The 22,253-nt window shown below is 39.4% G+C and overlaps 1 protein-coding gene across 3 annotated transcripts in view; it reads right to left on the reverse strand.

Annotated features, from left to right (window-relative positions):
• The window catches only part of LOC126281738 (uncharacterized), a 174,030-nt gene that overhangs the window by 135,195 nt on the left and 16,582 nt on the right, over positions 1–22,253 (reverse strand). For all 3 annotated transcript variants that reach the window (XM_049980923.1, XM_049980924.1, XM_049980926.1), the window contains exons 2-3: positions 14,773–14,936; positions 1,220–1,448 (exon numbers count right to left, since the gene is read on the reverse strand). In XM_049980923.1, coding sequence (XP_049836880.1) covers positions 1,220–1,448; positions 14,773–14,903 — 360 coding nt within the window. In that variant the 5' untranslated portion in view covers positions 14,904–14,936. The remainder of the gene's footprint in view (positions 1–1,219; positions 1,449–14,772; positions 14,937–22,253) is intronic.

The raw sequence follows: 22,253 nt of genomic DNA on the forward strand, positions 1-22,253 counted from the left end.
TCAAAATGATTCTTTCCAACTAAATGGCAAAATTTTCAGATACTTTCGACTGAAATACAGTGTTCCACAAAATTCAGTACTGAAAAACAAACTATATATTTAAAAAGGGTCATAAAAAATCTCTATAAATCAACTGTGGCCACTTTTTATAAAAACAAATAGCCTTGAATGGGATCACCAGTCACCATAGATGTGAGACACTGATAATATATCATTTCTCAAACGCAGCAAAACAGCACTGGTGCTGAATATTGTGTCTCTGGTTGGCATGCACTTGCATTTAATTCCAGTCATAGTCTATATCTTTTCAAAGTGGGTATCAAAATTCTCAGTGGTGCACAACAGTCATCGAGTTTAAATTGTGAAAAAAAGTACTGGTCATTAGTGTCAGTAAAACTCACAACCCGAGGGTTCTGTACAAACTCAATTACATATATAATAGAGGGAAACATTTAGATACAATTACATATATATAAATAAAATAGAAAGAAACTTCCACATGGGAAAAATATATTAAAAATGTCTGCTTGTGTCTGTGTATGTGTGGCTGGATATGTGTGTGTGTGTGTGTGTGCGTGTGTGTGTGTACACCTGTCCTTTTTTTCCCCTAAGGGAAGTCTTTCCACTCCCGGGATTGGAATGACTCCTTACCCTCTCCCTTAAAACCCACATCCTTTCGTCTTTCCCTCTCCTTCCTGAAGAAGCAACCATCGGTTGCGAAAGCTAGTAATTCTGTGTGTGTGTTTGTGTGTTTTGTTCATGTGCCTGTCTGCCGGCGCTTTCCCGCTTGGTAAGTCTTGGAATCTTTGTTTTTAATACAATTACATATATACATACAGATAGCTCATCTACAGGTTCTGGTGAGCGAGTTTGCGAGTATCACATTATGTGAGATAAATGGCCATATGTTTTGATTGGACTAACTTAGAATCTTAAATATTTTACAGTGCCAAGGCACTATTGACCTTATCCTTTGACATACATCTCAACTTGACATCTCTACTCATTCCTGAGAAAAAAGGTGTTTTAACAGGCAGATGCCAGACAGACAACAAAATGATCATATAAGGGTTGTGATTTTTCCAGCTGAATTATAAAACTCCAAAAACATAACAAACAAGTGTTTGCTTAAACTATGGTACACTAGCCCATCAAGAACTGGAGCATTTGGTAATAAATTGTATAATTAGTCTGCTGTCAAGTGTGTGTGTATACTTACATTCCGAAGTTTCTGCGAAAGCTGTATAATATGAAACACATCAAGCTGTGTATCCACAGCATATAAACTCTCTAGTTGATCCATTTTTGATACATGTTTGCAAATGTCACCAGGTGGAAGCCAATAGCAGCTTGTTATATCTAAATGAATAATACCTCGATATCTTGGCTTCAGCACAAGGTGGAACATCTCTTTTGTACAAGAAAACTGTCCAAACAAACTTACAAACCTGCGAAAATGAAACATGAAATACATACAGTGAACATATAAATCCAATTTGAGGTAAGGAGCATAGTTGGGGATCTGGCTGCAAACAAATGCATAAGGGAAAGTCAGGTTAAAATTCTTAACAACTTAATAACAATATTATGGAAATGATAAGAGTGCAACCCCCCTCCACGCCCCCCCCCCCACCCCCTCGGCCATGAACCATGGACCTTGCCATTGGTGGGGAGGCTTGCGTGCCTCAGCGATAAAGATAGCCGTACCATAGGTGCAACAACGGAGGGGTATCTGTTGAGAGGCCAGACAAACGCATGGTTCCTGAAGAGGGACAGCAGCCTTTTCAGTAGTTGCAGCAGCAACAGTCTGGATGATTGACTGATCTGGCCTTGTAACACTAACCAAAACAGCCTTGCTGTGCTGGTACTGCGAACGGTTGAAAGCAAGGGGAAACTACAGCCGTAATTTTTCCCGAGGGCATGCAGCTTTACTGTATGATTAAATGATGATGGCGTCCTCTTGGGTAAAATATTCCGGAGGTAAAATAGTCCCCCATTCGGATCTTCGGGCGGGGACTACTCAAGAGGATGTAGTTATTAGGAGAAAGAAAACTGGCATTCTACGGATCGGAGTGTGGAATGTCAGATCCCTTAATCTGGCAGGTAGGTTAGAAAATTTAAAAAGGGAAATGGATAGGTTAAAGTTAGATATAGTGGGAATTAGTGAAGTGCGGTGGCAGGAGGAACTAGACTTTTGGTCAGGTGACTACAGGGTTATAAACACAAAATCAAATAGGGGTAATGCAGGAGTAGGTTTAATAATGAATAGGAAAATAGGAATGCAGGTAAGCTACTACAAACAGCATTATGAACGCATTGACACGAAGCCCACGCCTACTACTGTAGTACAAGTTTATATGCCAACTAGCTCTGCAGATGACGAAGAAATAGAAGAAATGTATGATGAAATAAAAGAAATTATTCAGATAGTGAAGGGAGACGAAAATTTAATAGTCATGGGTGACTGTAATTCGAGAGTAGGAAAAGGGAGAGAAGGAAACACAGTAGGTGAAAACGGATTGGGGCTAAGAAATGAAAGAGGAAGCCGCCTGGTAGAATTTTGCATTGACACAAAGCCCACGCCTACTACATTAGTACAAGTTTATATGCCAACTAGCTCTGCAGATGACGAAGAAATAGAAGAAATGTATGATGAAACAAAAGAAATTATTCAGATAGTGAAGGGAGATGAAAATTTAATACTCATGGGTGACTGTAATTCGAGAGTAGGAAAAGGGAGAGAAGGAAACACAGTAGGTGAATACGGATTGGGGCTAAGAAATGAAAGAGGAAGCTGCCTGGTAGAATTTTGCACAGAGCACAACTTAATCATAGCTAACACTTGGTTCAAGAATAATAAAAGAAGGTTGTATACATGGAAGAAGCCTGGAGATACTGACAGATATCAGATAGATTATATAATGGTAAGACAGAGATTTAGGAACCAGGATTTAAATTGCAAGACATTTCCAGGGCTACATGTGGACTCTGACCACAATCTGTTGGTTATGACCCGTAGATTAAAACTGAAGAAATTGCAAAAAGGTGGGAATTTAAGGAGATGGGACCTGGATAAACTGAAAGAACCAGAGGTTGTACAGAGTTTCGGGGAGAGCATAAGGGAACAAATGGCAGGAATGGGGGAAAGAAATACAGTAGAAGAAGAATGGGTAGCTTTGAGGGATGAAGTAGTGAAGGCAGCAGAGGATCAAGTAGGTAAAAACACAAGGGCTAGTAGAAATCCTTGGGTAACAGAAGAAATACTGAATTTAACTGATGAAAGGAAAAAATATAAAAATGCAGTAAATGAAGCAGGCAAAAAGGAATACAAACGTCTCAAACATGAGATCGACAGGAAGTGCAAAATGGCTAAGCAGGGATGGCTAGAGGATAAATGTAAGGATGTAGAGGCTTATCTCACTAGGGGTAAGATAGATACTGCCTACAGGAAAATTAAAGAGACCTTTGGAGAAAAGAGAACCACTTGTATGAATATCAAGAGCTCAGAGGGAAACCCAGTTCTAAGCAAAGAAGGGAAAGCAGAAAGGTGGAAGGATTATATAGAGGATCTGTACAAGGGTGATGTACTTGAGGACAATATTATGGGGATGGAAGAGGATGTAGATGAAGATGAAATTGGAGATATGATACTGCGTGAAGAGTTTGACAGAGCACTGAAAGATCTGAGTCGAAACAAGGCCCCGGGAGTAGACAACATTCCATTAGAACTACTGACAGCCTTGGGAGAGCCAGTCCTGGCAAAACTCTACCATCTGGTGAGCAAGATGTATGAGACAGGTGAAATACCCTCAGACTTCAAGAAGAATATAATAATTCCAATCCCAAAGAAAGCACGTGTTGACAGATGTGAAAAGGCTTGTGTCTGTGTATGTGCGGATGGATATGTGTGTGTGTGTGTGTGTGTGTGTGTGTGTGTGTGTGTGTGTGTGTGTGTGTGTGTGCGCGCGCGAGTGTACACCTGTCCTTTTTTTTCCCCTAAGGGAAGTCTTTCCACTCCCGGGATTGGAATGACTCCTTACCCTCTCCCTTAAAACCCACATCCTTTCATTTTTCCCTCTCCTTCCCTCTTTCCTGACGAAGCAACTGCCAGTTGCGAAAGCTCGTAATTCTGTGTGTGTGTTTGTGTGTTTTGTTCATGTGCCTGTCTGCCGGCGCTTTCCCGCTTGGTAAGTCTTGGAATCTTTGTTTTTAATATATTTTTCCCGTGTGGAAGTTTCTTTCTATTTTATTTACCGAACTATCAGTTTAATAAGTCATGGATGCAAAATACTAACGCGAATTCTTTACAGACGAATGGAAAAACTAGTAGAAGCCGACCTCAGGAAAGACCAGTTTGGATTCCGTAGAAATATTGGAACACATGAGGCAATACTGACCCTACGGCTCATCTTAGAAGCTAGATTAAGGAAAGGCAAATCTACGTTTCTATCATTTGTAGACTTAGAGAAAGCTTTTGACAATGTTGACTGGAATACTCTCAAATTCTGAAGGGGGCAAGGGTAAAATATAGGGAGCAAAAGGCTATTTACAATTTGTATAGAAACCAAATGGCAGTTATAAAGAGTTGAGGGGCATGAAATGGAAGCAGTGGTTGGGAAGGGAGTGAGACAGGGTTGTAGCCTCTCCCCGATGTCATTCAATCTATATATTGAGCAAGCAGTGAAGGAAACAAAAGAAAAATTCGGGGTAGGTATTAAAATCCATGGAGAAGAAATAAAAACTTTGAGGTTCACCGATGACATTGTAATTCTGTCAGAGATAGCAAAGGACTTGGAAGAGCAGTTGAATGGAATGGATAGTGTCTTGAAAGGAGGATATAAGATGAACATCAACAAAAGCAAAATGAGGATAATGGAATGTAGTCGAATTATGTCGGGTGATGTTGAGGGTACTAGATTAGGAAATGAGACACTTAAAGTAGTAAAGGAGTCTTGCTATTTGGGGAGCAGAATAACTGATGATGGTCGAAGTAGAGAGGATATAAAATGTAGACTGGCAATGGCAAGGAAAGCGTTTCTAAAGAAGAGAAATTTGTTAACATCAAGTATAGATAAGTGTCAAGAAGTTGTTTCTGAAAGTATTTGTATGGAGTGTAGCCATGTATGGAAGTAAAACATGGACGATAAATAGTTTGGACGAAAAGAGAATAGAAGCTTTTGAAATGTGGTGCTACAGAAGAATGCTGAAGATTAGACATAACTAATGAGGAGGTATTGAATAGAATTGGGGAGAAGAGGAGCTTGTGGCACAATGTGACTAGAAGAAGGGATCGGTTTGTAGGACATGTTCTGAGACATCGAGGGATCACCAATTTAGTATTGGAGGGCAGCGTGGAGGGTAAAAATCATAGAGGGAGACCAAGAGATGAATACACCAAGCAGATTCAGAAGAATGTAGGTTACTGTAGGTACTGGGAGATGAAGAAGCTTGTGCAGGATAGAGTAGCATGGAGAGCTGCATCAAACCAGTCTCAGGACTGAAAACCACAACAACAGCAACAACAACAAGAGTGCTACTCACCACATAGTGGTGATGTTGAGTCACAGACAGGCATTACAAAAAGACTGCTAAAACAAGTAAGCTTTTGGCCAAAAGTTCTTGTTCTTAGTTGGACAAAATATACACACACATTCATGCAAACACAACTCATACACATGTGACCACTGTCTCTGACTATAGAGACGAGACTGCAAGCAACAGAGCATCATGGGAAACACAATCTGTATGGTGAGGGTAAGGAGGAGGCTGGGGCGGAGTGGGGGAAGGATAGGAGGGTAAGGGTGGGCAATGGTAAAGTGCTGCTTGTGGGAGAACATGGGGATAAGGTAGTGAGAGGAGAGGATGGCAAGGTGCAGTTGGGAGATCAGACAGAGGGTGGGGTGGGGAGGAGGGAAGAGGAGAAAAGTAAAAAGACCGTGGGTGCAATGGCGGAATAGAAGGCTGTGTAGTGCTGGAGTGGAATAGGGAAGAGGACAGGTGGGTAAAGGACAGTGACGAACAAAGGTCAAGGGCAAGAAATCTATGTGAACATAGGACTTACTGCAGGGAGACTTAGCACTTGTGATGTAAGAACAGAGTTAATATCATGACATATATTCTATCTGTCCTCCCTAAATCATGCTGAATAAATGCTGGAATTGATCTTCCAACAAGATCACAAATTATTTCTCCCTCCAAGCCAAAGTTGAACTGACATTCCTGTCTTAGTACATGAAATGTTAATAAAAGTAAATAAACAAATGCAGGAAACAGAAGTGTGCCATATGAGAGATGGCAATAAGTCAGACACACAGACATTCGGGCAACAACATCTTCTATATGACACTGTCAAACCCCTTCCATGCCAGTATGAGTATGAGGTGCATGAGCATGTGCTACAGGAGCAATCTTGACTCTTCTGTGGAGTGTGTGCGTGGGTGGGTGGGTGTTGAGGGGGGGAGGGGGCTGCTCCTTGTGTTAGTATGAGACTAGACAAAGAGATGTTACCTAGCCACAGACTAAAACTACACTGCTGGGAAAAAAAATTAGTACATCTGAAAAGATTATGTCAATCTTGATCCAATGATGACGTACACAGCTTGGGGGATGGTAGATGTACTGGTAATGGTTTCATTGTCATCCACCAGCAGATAGTATAGCAGCACAGTTACCAGAGTGTCATCTTGTCAACCCTTTCCAGAAGGCTTAGTGTGTTGCAGACATGTGAAGTAAGCAGGCAACCATGCCACAGAGATGCACTCATGCTTCCTACAAGCAACCGAGTGAGTTTGAAATGTCCTGGGTGGCAGGATGTTTCTTTCACAGAAGTGTCACAGAAGATGGACGTGCTGTATCAGTTGTGCAATGATGCTGGTGTCAGTAGTCATGCGAACAGTCTCACAGCTGTATACAACATTATGAACATACAAATTGTTGCAAACTGGTTATTAGCAGTGGGACTACAGCCATACACACATCTAGCCTGTCTTCCATCCACATCACAGCATCAACATGTGCAGCTTAACTAGTGCTGTCAGAGGATCACTTGGAACATGGAGCAGCACACCATGCTCTTCAGCGATGAAAGTAGATTTTGCCTGCTCTCAAGTGATGGTCATTTGCGTATACACCATAGACCTTGTGAACACAGTCTCATAGAATGTATTCGTCTTAGACACACTGGCCCCAACCAGGCCTTTTGTCTAGGGTGCAATAAGCTACAACTCTTGTTCACCTTTGGTGTTTCTGGAGAGGATGTTAACCAACACTAAGTACATGCAGAATATTTTTAGACCTGCTCTTTTTCCATTCTCGTGACAGGAAGGTGATACGTTACCCCAACAGGACAATGCACACCCACAAACTGCCCATGAAACTCAATGTGCTCTGCAAGATGTGCTGCAAATTCTCTGGAGAACACAATCTCCCAACTTGTCTCTGATTGAGCATGTGTGGGGTATGATGGGACAAGAAGTGACTTGTGCAACTCATCAACCAACAACTCCTACATAACTATGAACAGGTTGAGCAGGCATGGAACAACATATTCCATGATAGTATTTAGCATCTGTACGATTCACTGGATGCCAAAATCAGCCCCTGCATTGACACAAATGGAGACTACACCACATACTAATATGAGCGTTTCACCACGGGTTGGTACATGGTGCCTCACAACCATTTGTGTTATTGATCTGTAAATGTAATCATTTCATGTACTCCATATGTACTACTGCAGCAATAAATCTTAAGCGAATTGGAAACACCTAAAAGGGTGAAATATTTTCTTCCAGTTGTGTGTATGAAAAAACTCCTGAGATCAGATTAGATTATATGGGCATGAATTTTATAAACTCAACATGGGGGGGGGGGGGGGCACTGTTACCCAAACCTAAAAAAATATTGTAAAACAAACATTATTATAGTGCAGATTTCTTGAATCACAGCCATGTAAAATAGTATCTTTCTGACGAAGTAACACCATTTTTTTTTTATAACCTTGTAACATTGTAAATGAGTTTTGCTATTTGGGGAGCAAAATGACTCATGACGGTCGAAGTAGAGAGAGTATAAAATGTAGACTGGCAATGGAAGGGAAAGCGTTTCTGAAGAAGAGAAATTTGTTGACATTGAGTATAGATTTAAGTGTCAGGAAGTCATTACTGAAAGTATTTGTATGGAGTGTAGCCATGTATGGAAGTGAAACATGGGTGATAAATAGTTTGGACAGGAAGAGAACAGAAGCTTTCTAAATGTGGTGCTACAGAAGAATGCTGAAGATTAGATGGGTAGATCACATAACTAATGAGGAGGTATTGAATAGAATTGGGGAGAAGAGGAGTTTGTGGCACAACTTGATTAGAAGAAGGGGGCGGTTTGTAGGACATGTTCTGAGGCATCAAGCGATCACCACTTTAGCACTGGAGGACAGCGTGGAGGGTAAAAGTCGCAGAGGGAGCCCAAGAGATGAATACACTAAACAGATTCAGAAGGATGTAGGTTGCAGTAGGTACTGGGAGATGAAGAAGGTTGCACAGGATAGAGTAGCATGGAGAGCTGCATCAAACCAGTCTCAGAACTGAAGACCACCACAACAATTTATTTTCACAGTAATCACGTAAAGTTCGTTTTGTTTACATATCGCGGCCAGGCCGAACTTTTGAGTTTTCATATTAAACTTCATACCGCAATCTTAAGTGCATTTACTGATAGTTTAGTGTGCTAAATACGTTTGCTGCCCCTTTATATCTGTAGAGTATCGTCATCTCTTAAGTAATTTCCAGTAAAAAACTTCTAAATCACTGTTTACATAGTCGCGAGTAGGCCTAATTTTTCGTACACGTATTTTCATTGTTTTCCGGTAACTTAATTGTCTTTCTGTCACTAAAATCGATTTGTACCATGAGTGTAAAGTGCCTGACGTGCCGTAGGATCGTTAGCTCCGGTGTCTGGTGTGATGGATGTAGTAACTTTTTTCATTGGGGCGACTGTAGTGGCGTGGGAATTGGGAAAATGAGCGAGACTCATCAGTGGTTCTGTAGGCTATGCAGTAGAGATAGGAAGATTGTGGAACAAGAGGGGAAAATTGCTGCCCTTCAGGCTGAGTTAGATGAGGCTAGGCGAGAACTGGGCAGGTTAAGGGGGGGAGAAGGGTAAACAGGGGTGGGAAGTGACAACAGGCATGAGGAACAGGCCAAGAAATTCTTCTGACAGCTTTGTTATTAATGTACAAAATAGGTTTGACCTGTTGCCTCAGTCAGAAACTGATGAGCCTCTCACAGAAGTAGATGTAGACAGGGCTCAACAAGCTTTCAGCAGCAAATTGATTAAGAATGTAGGGAAGTCTGCAAAGAGAAAGAAAGTCTTGTTGCTAGGTAGTTCGCATGCTAGGGGTGTGGGCCAACTTCTGCAGGATGAATTAGGGTTGGATTACCAGGTCACAAGTTTTTTTCAAACCTAGTGCTGAACTTGGGCAGGTTACAGAGGATTTAGGTTCACTATGTAAAGGTTTTACTAAGGAAGACACCGTGGTTATTGTGGGTGGGCCGGGCAACAGTATTGACAGAGATCCGGGGTACAGCATAAAGTGTGACCTGGCAAAGATTGCATCGGCATCGAATCATACCAGTGTTGGATTTGTGTCGGTTCTGGAGCGCCCCGACCGACCTCATTTGACCTCTTCTGTCAGGAGAGTTAATTTGGAGTTGGAACGGCTACTTGGATCTGGTGCAGGGTCACACATTGGTGTGGTTCCTGTTGATTCACTCTGTAGGTGGGACTATACTAGACATGGCCTACACCTCAACAGGAAAGGGAAGGGTAAACTGGCTGGGCTGATAGCAGGAAATTTAAAGGGGGGAGGAACTACATCTCATGGTGGAAACTCTTTTTTAGTGTAAGATCAGTGTCCAGTGGGAAACTCAGCCAGGCAAGTACTAAAGATGTTAAAAAAGTTCAAGATACTCACAAAAGTAAAGTGAAAAATAATGTTAGTATATTTCATCAAAATATTGGGGGATTGAAGAAAAAAGTACTAAAGATGTTAAAAAAATTCAAGATACTCACAAAAGTAAAGTGAAAAATACTGTTAGTATATTTCATCAAAATATTGGGGGATTGAAGAATAAAATTGATGAGCTTCTGCTTTGTTTAGAAGATATAGAAACCAAGAATGTAATAGATATACTATGCCTGTCTGAGCATCACATTGTCACTGATATGCAAAAGGTTAGAATCAATGGGTACAAATTAGCTGCACACATAAGTAGAGATAATATGATGAGAGGAGGAGTTGCCATATATGTCAAAAGCTTCCACAGTGCAAAAAATTTAGAAACTAAAAAATTTTGTGTAGAGCAACATATGGAAGCATGTGCCACTGAACTTAAACTAAATGATGGCACTTTCATAATTGTAACAGTGTATAGGTCCCCCTCAGGGAATTTCCAGCTATTTCTAGAAAACTTGGATGCTTTGTTGTGCTATCTGTCAGACAGGGGGAAGCAAATTATCATTTGTGGGGATTTCAATGTTGATTCCCTGAAAGAGTGTAATAGGAAGAATGACCTTTTAGTATTACTCAGTTCTTTCAATTTGAGCTCCGTCATTGATTTTCCTACTCGGATAACAAAGAACAGCAGTACATTGATAGATAACTTTTTTATAGACCAAGATAAGTTTAAGGACATAAATGCTTATCCTGTTGAGAATGGTCTTTCAGATCATAGTGCACAGCTTGTTACAGTACATGACATAGCTCCATGCAGTATAATAAATCAGACTTTCAAAGCAGTGCGTTCAATTAACAATATAAATATTGCAAACTTTAGGGAAAGCCTACAGCAGCTAGACTGGGATAAACTGTATAAGGAACCCGATGCAAACTTGAAATATAACTTATTTCACAATACATTTTTAAGGGTATTTGAAAATTGTTTTCCCAAGAAAATAGTTAAACATAATTCCAAGAAAACATATAAAAAACCTTGGCTAACTAAAGGAATAAGAATATCTTGCAACCGTAAAAGAGAACTGTATCTAACAGCAAGAGGGAGTACTGACCCCGAAATTGTTCAATATTATAAAAACTATTGTGCGGTACTAAGAAAAGTTATTAAAAAGTCCAGAAGCATGTGTATCATGTGTGAGATCAGTAACTCTGATAATAAAATTAAAGCAATTTGGAATATTGTTGAAAGGGAAACAGGGCAACCAAGAGCACAGGAAGACTTTAGTGCAATAAAACTGAATGACAAGTGCACTAACAAACAATCAGAAATTGAAAATATTTTGAATAATCATTTTTTAAATGTTGTGGAGAAAATAGGATCTAGATCTTCACTAGAAGAGGCAAGGCTATTAATAGAAGAGGCCATACCTGCGCAGTTTGAAACAACTGTAATTCCACCAACCTCTCCCTCTGAAATCAGTAAAATAATAAACTCACTGAAAAGTAAAAGCTCTTACGGAATTGACGGCATTTCCAGCAAAGTACTTAAAGCTTGTTCCCCACAGATAAGTAGGATTCTCAGCCACGTACGTAATAGCTCTTTGGAGCAGGGTGTTTTCCCTGATAGACTGAAATATGCCATTGTAAAACCATTGCATAAAAAGGGGGATACGATTTTTGAGAAAGTAATGTATTCAAGAGTAGCCTCCCATATTTGTAAAAATAAAGTACTAACAATATGTCAGTTTGGTTTTCAGAAAGGCTTTTCAACAGAAAATGCTATATATGCTTTCACTGATCAAATATTAAATGCTCTGAATAACCGGACATCACCCATTGGTATTTTTTGTGATCTCTCAAAGGCCTTTGATTGTTTAAATCATGGAATTCTTTTAGATAAGCTAAATCATTATGGTTTGAGTGGGGCAGTGCACAAATGGTTTAATTCATACTTAACTGGAAGAATGCAGAAAGTTGAAATAAGTGGTTCGTGTAATGTTAAAACAACAGCTGATTCCTCAAACTGGGGTGCTATCAAGCACGGGGTCCCACAGGGTTCGGTCTTAGGTCCTTTACTGTTCTTGATATACATTAATGACTTACCATTCCACATTGATGAAGATGCAAAGTTAGTTCTTTTTGCTGATGATACAAGTATAGTAATAACATCCACAAACCAAGAACTAAGTGATGTAATTGTAAATGATGTTTTTCACAAAATTATTAAGTGGTTCTCAGCAAACGGACTCTCTTTAAATTTTGATAAAACACAGTATATACAGTTCCGTACAGTAAATGGCACAACTCCAGTAATAAATATAGAATTTGAACAGAAGTCTGTAGCTAAGGCAGAATTTTCAAAATTTTTAGGTGTGTCCATTGATGAGAGGTTAAACTGGAAACAACACATTGATGGTCTGCTGAAACGTCTGAGTTCAGCTACGTATGCTATTAGGGTTATTGCAAATTTTGGTGATAAGAATCTCAGTAAATTAGCTTACTATGCCTACTTTCATTCACTGCTTTCGTATGGCATCATATTCTGGGGTAATTCATCGTTGAGTAGAAAAGTATTCATTGCACAAAAACGTGTAATCAGAATAATTGCTGGAGCCCACCCACGGTCATCCTGCAGACATCTATTTAAGGATCTAGGGATCCTCACAGTAACCTCACAGTATACATATTCCCTTATGAAATTTGTTGATAATAATCCAACCCAATTCAAAAGTAATAGCAGTGTGCATACCTATAACACCAGGAGAAAGGATGATCTTCACTATGCAGGGTTAAATCTGACTTTGGCACAGAAAGGGGTAAATTATGCTGCCACAAAAGTCTTTGGGCACCTACCAAACAGCATCAAAACCCTGACAGATAGCCAACTAACATTTAAAAATAAATTAAAAGAATTTCTAGATGACAACTCCTTCTACTCATTGGCTGAATTTTTAGATATAAACTAAGTTAAAAAAAAAAAAACTTAATCATTAGTGTCATGCAATATTTTGTGTAATGTAATTTCTTGTACAGACAACTTTTATTAACCTGACACATTCCACATCATTACGAAGTGTCGTATTCATGATCTATGGAACAAGTATTAATCTAATCTAATCAACAACAACCTTGTATTAACTTTATTAGTCTATACATAATGAAAGAATTGACATGTCACCTATATCACAATCTTTGATGGTATGAGGCATGTCATGTAACAATAAAGATTTGATTTTGTTTGGTTCATACCCTCATATCAAAAGGAAATTGTGGCTGAAAAATACTTTGAGTATGGCAATCTAGGTGAGTATTTTGCAGTCCTTCAAAAATCACACTTCATGGAAAGAACCTACTCACTGAAAAAAAGTTTGACAATGAGTTTTAACCCAAAAGGGTGTTTCAAAGCAATGATATTTCGCAGCAATGGATGCACTTTTTGCCCAAAATCACTGGGAGGGTGAGAAATTCTTTGTCCTCGTACCATGTCCTCAAAACACAGGATTTTAAAACAAACAAACAAACAAACAAACAACACACACACACACACACACACACACACACACACACACACACACACACACACGTGACAAAAGTCATGGGAGACCCCCTAATATCGTGTCGGACCTCCTTTTGCCCAGCATAGTGCAGCAACTCGACATGGCATGGACTCAAAAAGTCACTGAAAGACCTCTGAAGAAATATTGAGCCATGCTGCCTCTATAGCTGCCCATAATTGCGAAAATGTTGCCGGTGCAGAATTTTGTGCACAAACTGAACTCTCGATTATGTCCCATAAATGTTTGACGGGATTCATGTCGGGTGATCTGGGCGGTCCTAATGGATACATTCGTCATTAAGTCCCACATTGATTTCTGCTGCTATTTCATCCAGTGTTGCTTCTCTTTTAACACTGACAACTCTACATAAACAGTACTGCACTCAGTTGCTAAGTGAAAGCCACTGGCCTCTGTGTTGTCCTGGGTGAGAGGTAATGCCTGAAATTTGGTATTCTTGGCACCCTCTTGACATTGTGGATCTTGGAATATTGATTTTCCTAACTATTACCAATATGGAGTGTTCTACACATCTAGCTCCCTCTACCATTCAGCATTCTATGTCTGTTGATCCCAGTCACATAGCCATAATCATGTCAGATACCATAACACGTGAATCACCTGAGAACAAATGACAGTTCTATCATTGTACTGCCCTTTTATGCCTTGTGTATGGGCTACTACCGCCATCTGTTGTCCTACGACTTTTGTTACCTTAGTGTGTGTGTGTGTGTGTGTGTGTGTGTGTGTGTGTGTGTGTGTGTGTGTGTGTGTGTGTGTGTAAATCTTATTACTAGCATAACTTCCAGATTTGCAGAAAATTGCACTCATATCTTTGGAGTGCGCAACTATAACATTCATAATTTTGACATACAGGAAGAACGAAAGAAAGAGAGGAAGGAAAAAGGATAATGGTTCAACATCCCGTTGATATCGAGGTCATTAGATACAAGCTTGGACTGTCTCAACAATGAGGTAAGAAATTAGCCATGTCCTTTCAAAGGAACAGTCCAACACTTCCTTGCAAAGATTTAGGAAAATCATGGAAAACCTACATCTGGATGGCTGTAAGCAAATGACCCCCCCCCCCCTGCTTCCCCCCCCCCCCCCCCCCCCAATCATTCCATGATTAATGTTATTAATAAGGCTACTGTTCTTGGTTTAGTGTTTACATACAAGACCTAAGTACAACAAGAATATTCTTTTAACACAAAACAGTACAGCTTATATATCAGATTATTCTGGATATCATAAAAGTGTTAAACTTACCTATACAAACGTTTTTCAGATGAAACTGTTTTTAACCTCTGGCATGTTCCTGATAAACGTTCCTGGTCAACAATGGAAAGATGTGAGAAAATCATTAGCAGAATTTCATCTGGAAGCCTTAGGAGGCCCATCTTTAATTCTTCTTTCTTGTTTCATGAAATATTCTGTATAGATAGGAGACGAAATCAGTTATAAATGTAACAATTTAAAACTGAGTTCAATACACATATACAATTTCCTTTAAAAAAATCATGATTATCACTCATTTTACAAAAGTATCTGGAAGTTTCAAGAGCTGGCAACATAGCTTCTAGGGAGAGTAGTTCTTTCTCCTGTGGCTACAGTCATTACAAAGTACAAGAGAGTAGTTTGCAGTGCTTTTTTTTTTGAAAACATATTTCGATTAAGTTCAAATTCCACACACAGACTGTCAGACCAGCGTTATCTGCTGTGGGTTGATGCAAGGATTCCCCATGGGAACAGCAGTTACGGTACTCACAAACAGTGTGTCTCAGTTGGAGTGAAATGCAGAGATGGATCTTTGATGACAAAAATGATGCATGAGTGACAGATAAGGTGGCAAATGTGCAAGCAAAATTTTAAAGCTGAGTGAATTTATGGAATATCAATTGTTATGGGAGGGACATGTAGAATGGAGAGGGATTCAAATACCTACCAAGCAGAAGAAGAAGAAGAAGAAGAAGAAAAGTGAAGTGCACAAAATAAATATGCTACTGATGATGTGGATAAATGTATTATTACACAGCAATTTTTGCATATTAACAATACAAAGAAATACTAAATTTGTGAAAAAAAATCACAGCTTTTGTTACACAGGACTGGATTTCAAAGCTAGTAAAGAAACTCATAAAAATTGTTTTGATTATGGAAATTGGTTTTAAAGGGGGACAGATAAACAAATTGTTATGTGTGAATGAGATCTGAAATACAGATTGCATGAGATTCTAATAAATGGAGAAATAAGTAAATAAAGTAGCCAGTGGTTTATTCAGATGAAATGTAGTCATTCACATTGTGGTTGTTGTGGTCTTCAGTCCAGAGACTGATATGATGCACCTCTCCATGCTGCTCTATCCTGTGCAAGCCTCTTCATCACCAAATAAGTACTGCATCTTACATCTTTCTAAATCTGCTTACTGTATTCATTTATTGGTCTCCCCCTACAATTATTACCCCTCAACACCCCCCCCCTTCCCCCTTACCTCAACACTAAATTGGCGATCCCCTGATGTCTCCAAAAGTGTCCTATCAACCAATCCCTCCTTCTAGTTACATTGGGCCACAAATGTCTTTTCTCCCCAATTCTGTTCAGTACCTCCACATCCATCCACATAATCTTAAGCATTCTTCTACAGCACAAAATTTCAAGAGCTTCTATTCTCTTCTTGTCTAAATTGTTTGTCATCCTCGTTACCCTTTCATGCATGGCTACACTCCATACAAATACTTTCAGAAAAGACTTTCTAATACTTAAAACTAAATTCCAGGTTAACAAATTTCTTTCCTTCAGACACACTTTCCTTGCCATTGCCAGTCAACCTTTTATATCCTCTCTACTTCAGCCATCATCAGTTATTTTGTTGCCAAAATAACAAAACCTATTACTATTTTAAGTGTCTCATTTCCTAATCTAATTCCCTCAGTGTCACCTGATTTACTTTGACTACATGCTATTACCCTTGTTTTGATTTTGTTGATGTTTATCTTCTATACTCCTTTCAACACAATGTCCATTCCATTCAACTGCTCTTTGTCTTCTCTGACAAAATTACCATGTCATTGGCAAACCTCCAAGTTTTTATTCCTTCTCCCTGAACTTTAATTCCTTCTCCAAATTTTTCTTTGGTTTCCTTTACTGCCTGCTCAATGTGCAGATTGAATAACACTGGCGATAGGCTACAATCCTGACTCCCTTCTCAACCACAGCTTCCCTTCCATGATTAATTAAACTGATGGTTTGGTATTAGCACCTGCTTTCTTTGGAATTGGCATTATTACAGTCTTCTTGAAGCCTGGGGGTATTTCAAATGTTTCATACATCTTGCACACCACATGGGACAGTTTTATGATGGTTGGTTCACACAGGGCTGTCAGTAGTTCTGATGAAATGTCATCTACTCCTGGAGCTTGTTTCGACACAGGTCTTTCAGTGCTCTGTCAAATTCTTCATGCAGTATCATATCTCCCATCTCATCTTCATCTACGTCCTCTTCCACTTCTATAATACTGTCTTCAAGTTCATCTCCCCTGTACACACCTACTATGTATTTCTTCCACCTTTCAGCTTTCCCTTCTTTGCTTAGGACTGTTTTTTTTGTCTGAGCTCTTAATATTCATGCATCTGCTTCTCTTTTTTCCAAAGGCCTCTTTAATTTTTCTGTGAGCAGTATCTATCCTTACCCTAGCAAAATATGCTTCTAAACCCTTACATGTGTCCTCTAGCCGTTCCTGCTTAGCCATTTTGCACTTCCTGTAAATCTCAGTTTTTAAACACGTGTATTCCCTTTCACTCTCTTCATCTGCTGCATTTTTATATTTTCTTCTTTCAACAGATAAACTCAGTATCTCATGTGATATTCTAGGATTTCTACTAGCCCTTGTCTTTTTACCTAGTTGATCCTGTCCTGCCTGCATTGTTTCATCTCTCAAAGCTACCCATTCTTCTTCTACTGCATTCATTTCCCCTGTTTTTGTCAATCATACCATAATGCTCCCTCTGAAACTCTCAACAATCTCTCGTTCTTTCAACTAATCCATCTCCTTAATTCACAACCTTTTTGTAATTTCTTTAGTTTTAATCTACAGTTCATAACCAATAAACGGTGGTCAGAGTCCACATCTGCCTCTGGAAATGTTATACAATTTGAAATCTAGTTCTGAAATCTCTGTCTTATTATATAATCAATCTGAAACCTTCTGGTGTCTCCTGGTCTCTTCCACATATACAGGTGTTACAAAAAAGTACGGCCAAACTTTCAGGAAACATTCCTCACACACAAAGAAAGAAAATATGTTATGTGGACATGTGTCCGGAAACGCTTACTTTCCATGTTAGAGCTCATTTTATTACTTGTCTTCAAATCACATTAATCAAGGAATGGACGCACACAGAAACAGAACGCACCAGCGTGACTTCAAACACTTTGTTACAGGAAATGTTTAAAATGTCCTCCATTAGCGAGGATACATGCATCCACTCTCCGTCACATGGAATCCCTGATGCAGCCCTGGAGAATGGCGTATTGTATCACAGCCGTCCACAATACGAGCACGAAGAGTCTCTACATTTGGTACCAGGGTTGCGTAGACAAGAGCTTTCAAATGCCCCCATAAATAAAAGTCAAGAGGGTTGAGGTCAGGAGACCGTGGAGGCCATGGAATTGGTCCGCCTCTACCAATACATCGATCACCAAATCTGTTGTACGAACACTTCGACTGAAATGTGTAGGAGCTCCATCGTTCATGAACCACATGTGGTGTTGTACTTGTAAAGGCACATGTTCTAGCAGCACAGGTAGAGTATCCTGTATGAAATCATGATAACGTGCTCCATTGAGCGTAGGTGGAAGAACAAACTAAAATGAGCTCTAACATGGAAATTAAGCGTTTCCGGACACATGCCCACATAACATCTTTTCTTTATTTGTGTGTGAGGAATGTTTCCTGAAAGTTTGGCCGTACCCTGTATAACCTTCTTTCATGATTCTTAAATCAAGATTAAATTACACTCTGGGCAAAATTGTACCTGGCGGCTTCCTCTTTCATTCCTTTCCCCAATGCTTATCCACCTACAATTTTTCCTTATCTTCTTATTCCTACTATCAAACTTCAGTCCCTCATTACTACAAAATTTGCATCTCCTTTAACTATCTGAATAATTTCTTTTTATCTCATACATTTCTTCAATCTCTTCATCATCTATAGAACTAGTTGGCATATAAACTTGCAGTACTGCGGTGGTTGTTGGTTTTGTGTCTATTGTGGGCTACAAATCACATTACGGCATAAATAAATATGGTACTAGTATACAAGCTGTTTTGTCAAACAAAAGTGTGACTCTGTGAATAATTGTTGTACAAGGCAATGCATTGTTATACAGACGTGTAATGTGTGTCAGTGCTCCACATGACAGAAAACTGGAGTGTGTACCATTGCTAACTCACTTCCCTCTTTCTTAGGCATACAAACGACAGGTTGCCATCCTGGACAAGTCTTCAATTTACTCTGCCATGCGGTAACTACACATAGATATCTGCACCCAAAGTGTGGCTGATGACCAATCTGAACCTTCACATTATCAAATTTGCAGACCATGAGCTATGAACTGGCCTGCGTCCGGCAAATGTGTCTTCTCTAATTTTATTTTTCTTAAGATTCAATGTAATCGTGTTGCAAATTTATTCAGCCATGGAATGAACTACTAAATAATTCACAGAATATTGTTTAAAACATTTTAAGTAAATGAAAAATACAATGTACAAATGCATGCAGATTTTTTCTATCAGTATGTAAAACAAAAAATACACTGAACGACTCTAAATAAGAATAAAAAGTGTTCAACAAAGAAATCTTTCAGTTATATTTGTAAAACTGGGGTTTATCACCCATTTTTTTCAATTCTACTTTAAGCCTGAAGAATAGCACACACCTTCCTATATAACTCTTATGAATGGATTGCCGAAGAGCTAATCATTTTAATGTCATATGTTCACTATGTGAATGCTGTAGTTCCCTTTGAATGAGGCCATGTTATTACCTATATTGAGTTTATATACTGTATAGTGTAACATACCACCTGGTGAATTGACATATTGCACAGCATCTTCTGAACCGGCAAAAGCTGATTGCCACCATAAGAGTTTTATTTAAGTAATAAGTTAGTATGGGACGCAGTGCTGTTTGGGCAGTTTATCCTGTGTTATCGGGTCCTGCCTTGGAATATGGTGTGAGCCACAGAAGAATAAATGCTGTGACAATTGCAGTGACATGAGATCAGAAGAAGTCTCTCTCTCTCTCTCTCTCTCTCTCTCTCTCTCTCTCTCTCTCTGTCTCTCTGTCTCTGTGTCTTTTCTGTTAGCTGGCATTTGCCTCACAATCAATATCAGTTAATATCGAAGTAGTTTGTAACAGTACTGTATGAGGTCTTTGAATGTTGTAACAAATTGGTCAATATATATTGCTGTTAAAGAAGAAGGTGAGTACATCATTTCTTGAAATATTTAGATTTGTGATAGGACTTTCCAGTCTCCAGCACAGAAGAATCTGCAGAAGGAGATGAAGCCTACATCAGCCAAGACATATGTGGTTTTTCTTTCTGACTTTGCAGATTAAACCCGAAAAATCAGAATTAGTAATCAACAGTGACCAAAAATTTATGCATGAGTACAGCACATTGCATAACCCACAGCCCAAGAGAAACAACTATCTTAGTCCATAACAGAACTGAAGGATAAGGTCAGCATTCTGAGATGCTTGAACAATGGTAGACATGGCATTCAAAACTGAATCACAGACTGTACATCAACATCCACACCTTGTAGGTCACTGTGAGATGCATGGCAGAGGATACTTAGTATTGTACCACTTGTTAGGGTTTCTTTCTGTTCCAGTTTCATATTGAGCGTGGGAAGAATGACTTCCGACACACCCCTGTCCACATTTTAATTAGGCTAATCCTTGTGGCTCCCAAGGGCTTGATGAACAATGGGTTGAAGTATACTTATAGATTCTTCAATTAGTACTAGTAACATGTGCAGCTTAATCTCTGTAATCATATTAAGGCACAGGGGAGCACATTCATTTGTATCAGTGATGAAGGAAGTAAATTGCTCTGTCAACAATGCAGGAATATATGGGCAGCAAACAGCACTGCGTGCCAGGTCACATGTATTCAAGCTCTTTCACTGACTGTTGTCTTGGCTTGGCACGCTCTCCGTTTATTGTTTGAATCACTCTCTGTAGCATTAGTAAATATTCATAGGAAAGTTGATTTGCTCTGTAATAGTTGTTCAGTGGTGCATGATATGAAACTGTGTGACAAAAAGTATTAATAAAAATCACAAGTCTAGCTGTATCACCGTGCTTCCATTCTTAATCAGCCAATGAGTCTGAAAATTCAAGTGACAGATACTACAGATCATGTTGTGATGCCTTTTGAATGTCTATGTATTTGGAAGGAGATGGGAATGTTACATATTGTCTCTTGTACCTTTGTAAGCAGGCTTTCCTGGGTTAATTGAAGTTTATCTTCAAGCACCTGAGAATTCAGTATTTTTCTTCCTCTCCCATGTCTCAAACAGCCTGAGACAATTTGTGCTATACTTGTTTGAATGCATTCATTATCCTTTGTCAATCATATCTGGTATAGGTCCTGCACACTAAAGCAATATTCTGAGATGGGATGCACAAGTGTTTTTAAGCAATCTTTTTTTTTTTGTTGACTGCATATTGCCTGTATCCTGCCAATAATGCAAAGTCTGCTTTACCTACAACTGAGCCTATGTCGTCATCGTATTTCATATCCCCACAAATTAAACAATGGCAAACCAAGGATGGAATGTAACAATACTATGAAAAAGATAGTTGCTACTCACCATAAAGTGGAGATGCTGAGTCCCAGACACGCACAACAAAAAGACTGTCAGAAAGTGAATTTTTGGCCAACAAGGCATTCATTGGAAACACACACACACACACACACACACACACACACACACACACTCTCTCTCTCTCTCTCTCTCTCTCTCTCTCTCTGAGTCTGGCCTCAGCACTCTCTCTCTCTCTCTCTCTCTCTCTCTCTCTGAGTCTGGCCTCAGCAGATAGAGACTGTGGTCGTGTGTGTGTGTGTGTGTGTGTGTGTGTGTGTGTGTGTGTGTGTGTGTGTGTGTGTGTGTGTTTTTGTCTATTTCCGGCAAAGGCCTTGTTGGCTGAAAGCTCACATCTGACAGTCTTTTTGTTATGCCATCTGTAACTCAGCATCACCGCTATATGATGAGTAGCAACTGTCCTTTCATAATAATGTTATATGCCCATAAATTGTTACACACAGGTATTTGAAGGACCTGACTGGTTCCATTTGTGACTCACTGATGCTGTAGTCACAACACTCTTTGTCCATATTTTGCTGAGTGCACAACTTCACATTTCTGTATATTTAAAGCAAGTTGCAAATCTTTGCACGACTTTGAAACCTTATTAAGATGTGACCAAATACTTGTGCAGCTTTTTTCACACAGTATTTAATTATGGACAACAGCATTACCTGCAAAAAGCCTGAGTTACAATTAATACCATATTATAGGACACTTATATGAAACATGAACAGTGACAACATTGAAACACTTGCCTGTAGCACATCTAAAGTTAATTTTATAACTGTAACTGGCTCTACGGCAAGAAACCCCCAATCAAGCCACTTTTGGTAAACATCCAGTTATTGGTGGTATGGTATTGAGACAATT

The sequence above is a fragment of the Schistocerca gregaria genome, chromosome 7 (genome assembly GCF_023897955.1).
Source record: "Schistocerca gregaria isolate iqSchGreg1 chromosome 7, iqSchGreg1.2, whole genome shotgun sequence".
In the NCBI taxonomy this organism is placed as follows: domain Eukaryota; kingdom Metazoa; phylum Arthropoda; class Insecta; order Orthoptera; family Acrididae; genus Schistocerca; species Schistocerca gregaria.